The following is a 6,511-nucleotide window of genomic DNA, read 5'->3' as shown; positions in this document are numbered from 1 at the left end:
AACCACCTTTTAGTTATTTTTACTAACAGAAATCTGTGGTTAGGATATAAAAAACGGCACGAGTCACATAATTTGCAAAGTAAGCGCTCAATGTAATACTGAAGAAACAAGAAGCGCGTGCAAGTCTGAACACGCGAGAAATGCGCGCCGCCAGATGAAGCGCGACATAGATTTGTGTGCTGCCGTTGGGGGAATCAAATGAAAATTGGCGCCGACGGGAACGTGTTAATAATGTCCAAGCGACTTGATAATTATCTTCGGATAATTCTAGGGAATGGATTACGTCCGCAGCTTCTCCCTCAACACAAGAGCGTAAGTAATGTAATTTTTGAATGGTGGGAAGCCCGGTGTTTGCATCGATCATGGATATAAATGAATCACGGAAATTAAGTCATTTGTCATAAGACCCGTCGAACGAAGGCAGTTCGATTTTCGGTAATCGGCAGTGAACATTAAGACCTTGTACTGTTAGTGAGGCAAAGCTGTTATTCGCGGCAGATGTAGATGATACCGTGGTAGTGTTTTGGAATCTTTGAATGAGTTCATTAGCTTGTCCTACGCATTCATGCCATGTCATCTCAAAATCTACGCGGTCCTGTTGTTCGGTCGGTACTTCTGAATTGTTAAGTTGTGTCAATTCGATTTCCGTTTGTACGCAGTCAAAGTCCTTCCATGTATCCATAATTCTAATTAACTGTGATTTTAGCGCGGGGATTTGAATCGCATCGCAGCATTCTGAGATCGCCTTTTGGAATCGCGACAATTGGGATTTGCAAATTTCCCGCCTATGTTTCATTACGGTCATCTGCGCTTCCGCCATAATGTCTAGTTGGTTATCTCAACTCGCAGGAAAATGACCGGGGGTATACTAGAAGGGAGTAGCGACTTCAGGACTCACTAATTGATGGACTATTCGTAGTTTCTGCTTCCGCTTCGTTGATTGGAACAGCTGAGCCTTCCTGCAGCGTCCTTTTCAACGTGTTGCAAAGTATGTGCCTGGCACCACGATCTTGGATTGTACATTTGTGACCCTCTTGGGTCCTAGGCCAAAGCAGTCCTTGCGTTGTATGGGATGAATGGGACACTAATACTTGCGTCACAATAATTGAAGACTAATCGTCCCTTGGATTGTCTATTTGCTTGACGAACAATGAACTCGCTTGAACTCACTGTCGTCGCCGTATGTTGTCTCGTTTTCGTCGCGGATTCGGCACGTGATGAACGCGATATCCGTCTCGAAGGACCAAAAATGTAACCGTAAGGCGATGCCCGGAGGTTACTCGCGAAAATCGTGGGGTAAAATTCGCGTTCCACTGAAATGGAAGGAAAGTACTCAAAACAGTGGCTCTGGTTTGTACATGTATATTTTCGCTTGATTTCAAAAAGGATTCTGAATTATGTTAAAAATGGATGCAACGCAAGACATCGCAAAAATTTGGAAGAGTGGGTGAAGGCCACAGTTTATTGGCTGGTCCCGTGTGACGCACGTCGATCCATCTAGAGGGAAGGGCGGTGGAGTGGGGTTAAACCTCAAGGGGCCGGCCTCCATCGGGAAGGCCCAAATTTAAGGGATTACGATAATCGGACCCGGCAGGGAAAATCCTCGATTTCGATAATCGTAGACAAACATCCGCTACGGATAACAACTTCGGGTCCCTTTCATTAGCGCTAAATAAAGGCGCAAACATTCCGCCGCCCTTGAACCGACGAGGTTCAAAGAAAAAATGCGTAGACGATCTCGAATGATTGGTTGAATTAAAATTAACTAAGTTTCATGAGAAACTTCACATATTTCCACCGGTAATAGTGCTAGCGCCTTGATGGGCCGGATGAAATCTCCATTCACCGTTCGTACGATAACTGTCCGAATGACTCCGTCCTGTCCGGGATGAATGTTGGTGATGCGGCCAAGTTGCCATTGTAAGGGTGGAATGTTATTGTCTCGCAAGACAACCATAGTTCCGTTTTTGACGTTAGGGACCCTGGATTGCCACTTTCCTCGTACATTAAGCTCGTTTAAATACTCGTGATGCCACCTTTTCCAAAAATGCTGTTTTAATTTTTGGATATGCTGCCACGAGGATAGACGATTAGTGGGCGTTTCCATGAAGTCTCGTTCCGGGATGCTTGTCATAAAGTCGCCAATAAGGAAATGGCTAGGGGTTAATGCTAATAGGTCATTTGGGTCTGAGGATAAAGGAGTAAGAGGTCGCGAGTTGAGAATCGCTTCGATTTCGGTTGTATAAGTATACAATTCTTCAAAGGTAAATAACGTATTTCCGAGAACTCTTAACATATGATGTTTAAACGATTTTACGGCGGCCTCCCAAATTCCACCAAAGTGAGGAGCTCTAGGTGGAATGAAATGCCAACTAATTCCGCGTTGCGTTAAGTCGGTAGTTACGGTTTGGTTATGTGCTTCGGATGTAAGAAGGGCCTGAACTTCTGCGATTTCGTTCTTGGTTCCGATAAATGTTGATGCGTTGTCTGAATACAGATTTTTACAAATGCCACGCCGAGCCACGAACCTCCTAAGTGCTGCGATAAATCCTTCAGACGTAAGATCGGTAACAATTTCGATATGCACTGCCTTCGTAGCGAAGCATACGAATATCGAAACATAAGTTTTTAATTTCTTTTGGTTACGGAACTTCTTTTCCTTTATATAGAACAGGCCGCAATAGTCCACGCCGCAATTTAAAAATGGTCTTGCTTGAGTTACCCTTGTCTCTGGCAAATCGCCCATCAAGTGATTAGGAGCTACCGGCTTCGCCCTAACGCATCTTACGCACTTACGAATGACACCCTTTACCGCGTTACGCCCATCAATTATCCAAAAATTTTGCCTGATCGCGTACAAGGTAGCTTGGGTTCCTGCATGCCAGAATCGTTCATGAGCATCTCGTATTATTAACGTAGGACGTGATTATTCTTTGGTAATATTATGGGATGGCGCTGATCGTATGGAGTTGACGCTCGTCTAATTCTTCCGCCGACGCGAATTAAGTCGTTTTTGTCTAGGAAAGGATTTAGTGGCAATATTTTACCTGTAAGGACTGATCTCCCGGATTTGCTTTAATTGATGAAATTCGGATGAAAAGGCTTGTCCCTGGATAACCTTGATTATGCGGATTTGCGCAGCGCTCAGTTCCTCAGTATTGAGAGGACCTACTCGTTTATCTGCATGTCGACTGTTGTACAAAAATCGGAAACAATATGAGGTGACGCGTAATAACCTTGTCCATGTAGAAAATCTGATGAAAAAAGAAAATTCGGCTACTACGGCTGTGAGGGAAACTACAGTTTTCTGTTCAGGGGCCTTGTTAAGGAGAGGTCGGTTTTTTGGCCATATGTCTTGGTCTTCCAGCAGCCATGACGGTCCATGAAACCAAAGAGAGTTTGGCGATGACTCTGCCGATGATTGTGTTGAAAATTGACCACGTGATATGAGGTCTGCAGGATTGTCGGCTGACGGGACGTGCCTCCATTGTTGAGTGGTAGTACTGGATTGAATCTCAGTGACGCGGTTCGCAATGAAGGTTTTCAGCGTATGAGGGGCAGTATTGATCCAGCAAAGAGTTATTTCGGAATCGGACCAAAATGTCGTCAAGTCTATCGTAATGTGATTTAAGGCCTTTCGAGTCCTTTTGACTAGTTTCGTTAAGAGAACGGCGGCGCATAATTCCAGTCTCGGAAGTGAAACAGTTTTCAGAGGCGCGACACGGGATTTTGAACAAATTAGACTACAACTTCGACGTCTGTCAGCTGTAGTGCATAAAAGGTAGACACATGCACCGTATGCTCGGATACTCGCATCGCAGAATCCATGTAAGTGGATCGATGCCGAACCTCCTAGTAATATACATCTTGGTACACTGTTGCGATCAAGGTTATTGAGCGTGACTAGATAGTTTTGCCACTCGCTGTAAATGTCCTCTGGAATAGATTCGTCCCATGTTGTTTGTAGCTGCCACAATCGTTGCATAATCAGTTTCGCTCGTAAAATTATTTGACCTAGTAGTCCTAAAGGATCAAATAGTCTTGCAGTATGAGAAATAATCTTCCTTTTCGTGGTATGTTTTCGCGAATCTTCTTGATGAGTGATCGTGTAAATTATTGTGTCGTCCGTTGAATTCCAGGAAATTCCTAATGTCTTCAAGGTGGAATTTTCATCCTGCAATAATTTTTGGTTGACGCCTGTTCTCCGTAAGTTTTGAATTAATTTAGGAGCGTTTGAGGCCCACTACCTTAAATAAAATCCTCCTTCTTTCACTAATTGGATTAGTTCATGCCTGAGTAAAGCTGCTTCCTCGTGGGTATCTGCACCAGAAAGGAGATCGTCCATATAAAAATCTCGCAAAGTCGCTGCTGCCGCACGAGGAAATTTGGATTCATATTGTTTCGCTAAAGTTCGCAATACTCCTACGGCGTAATAGGGAGATGGTTTTAATCTGTAAGAGACCGTTTTTAGAACACAAGTTTTCAGTTCATCCTCTGGTTTCTCTCGCCACAAGATGCGTTGATATGTGCGATCCTCTGGATGTATCCATATCTGACGGAACATTTTTTCGACGTCAGCGGAAAGAACAACCGGAAATGAGCGATATCGCACTAGGAGGGTGAAAACGTCATCTTGAACTGTCGGTCCAGACATCAACATATCATTTAAGGAGAGACCTGACGTTGTTCTCGCGGATCTATCGAAGACTACTCTGACCTTTGTTGTTGAGCTATCTTCCTTTATGACTGGGTGGTGCGGTAAATAATAACCTTCCCTTGATCTAGCAGTTTTCGAAATTAATTCCAAGTGTTGTAAAGTAATATACTCCTGCATAAAACTGATGTAATGTTCCTTCATTTCTGGATTCAGCTGTAGCTCTTTCTCTAACGCGTAAGATCGACGCCGTGCGTTCTGATGGGATTCCCCAAGATTATTAATATTTTGATTGAAAGGAAGCCTTACAACGAATCTACCTGTATGATCACGCTCAATATTTTCATGGAAATGTTTAACGCATGCTGCCTCTTCTGGGGAGTGCCTTGTCGCCTCTGGTCCCTCTTCAATCTCCCAAAATTGTGCCATTTGTTTGTGCAGTGAAGTTGTGTTTAAATAACAATGGGAGCCTTGCGTGTAACTTTCTGCTAATGCTCGACCTCCGATTAACCATCCTAATTGTGAATTCTGTAAGATTGCTCCGTGACGTCCAATCTTAACTTGACCATTACGAAGGAGATCATAAAAGATTTCCATTCCTAATAAAGCGTCGATCTTGGCAGGAATGTGGAAGGCAGGATCGGCCAATGGCAGGTTTTCCGGTAAATCAAGTCGTGCAGCATCGATTGGCTGACATGGAAGCTGCTGGGTGATTTCAGGGATAATCAAAAATGTCAATTTCCTGTTGTATTCGTTGTCGATTGAATTGATCCTTGTATCAATCACGTGTCTTATATTAGTTGGTACTTGATTTAAACCTGTGACGGGGATGCTAGTTTTTCGTTTAACAAGCTGTAGTTTTTCGACGAATTTCTCCGTAATGAAATGCGATTGCGCGCCTGGGTCAATCAGTGCTCGACAAATATGTCGCTGTCCTTGTCGATCTTCAATTGAGATTTTCACGGTTGACAAAACTACCTGAGTTAAAGTGTGAGCATGGAGCGCTACGCTTGTCGAGGGCTGCGGCGAGATACTGGATGCTGAACGTTGCGAGTCCGAATGCAATAGAGTATGATGCTTCTTCGGACATTTACGACAATGAATAGATCGGCATTCTTGTGCCTGATGGTTCGCCTTTAGACAATTCATGCAAAGCCCCTTTTGCTTAACGAAATTTCATCTATCATTCACGTTCTTTTGTTCAAACGCGGGACATTCGCGCAACGGGTGAATTTCCTTACACGCTAAACAGGATGATTTTGTATTTGACGCATGAAACGTTTGGTGACGGTGATTTGAGCGATGACTAACATTAGAACTTCGAGACGGCGCGCTTTTACATACGTTGCCTCAAGTGTCTGTCTACGCTTATCAAGGAAGTCCGTCATTTCTTTGATAGTCGGCATTTTGGTGTCCGTAAGTGTGTCTTCCCAGCGATCGCGAGTGTCTTTGTCAAATTTGGACAGAATTATCCCTATAAGGAGCGCATCCCACGTATCCGTTGGCTGTTTTAAGGTTTTTAAAGCCCTTACATGTCTTTGCAATGTAGTGAGTAATTGCCCTAATTGAGTTCCGTCAGGTTTTTTCAATGGAGGGGCGCAAAGAATTTCGTTTACGTGTTTCAGTATAATTAGCCGATCGTTATTGTAGCGATCCTTTAACACGTTCACGCCGGCGCGTACCACCGGTGGCTCGCGCTTGATTGCGCCATCGGGCGGCGCGTACCACCGGTGGCTCGCGCTTGATTGTGCCATCAGGCGGCGTGTACCACCGGTGGCTCGCGCTAGACGCATCATCGGGCGGCGTGTACTACCTGTGTTTCGCATTCGATTGTGCTATTAGACACTGATAATTTAA

General features: G+C 44.2%; 1 protein-coding gene across 1 annotated transcript; it reads right to left on the bottom strand.

The window, feature by feature from the left end:
- Window positions 1–4,243: 4,243 nt before the first annotated feature.
- Window positions 4,244–5,803, bottom strand: LOC105696037. Its single transcript, XM_012418176.1, has one exon. It carries the CDS (start codon window positions 5,801–5,803, stop codon window positions 4,244–4,246), a length of 1,560 nt encoding a protein of 519 aa, XP_012273599.1.
- Window positions 5,804–6,511: the final 708 nt, after the last annotated feature.

The sequence above is a fragment of the Orussus abietinus genome, unplaced genomic scaffold (assembly GCF_000612105.2).
Source record: "Orussus abietinus isolate OABI.00-Male unplaced genomic scaffold, Oabi_2.0 scaffold1349, whole genome shotgun sequence".
Taxonomy (NCBI): Eukaryota; Metazoa; Arthropoda; class Insecta; order Hymenoptera; family Orussidae; genus Orussus; species Orussus abietinus.
Note: the sequence above shows the minus strand (reverse complement) of the source record. Positions and strands in the feature narration are given on the sequence as shown.

Excerpts from the sequence above, each read along its gene's own strand:
- LOC105696037 (XM_012418176.1), bottom strand. The coding sequence starts at position 5,803 with ATGAATTGTCTAAAGGCGAACCATCAGGCACAAGAATGCCGATCTATT.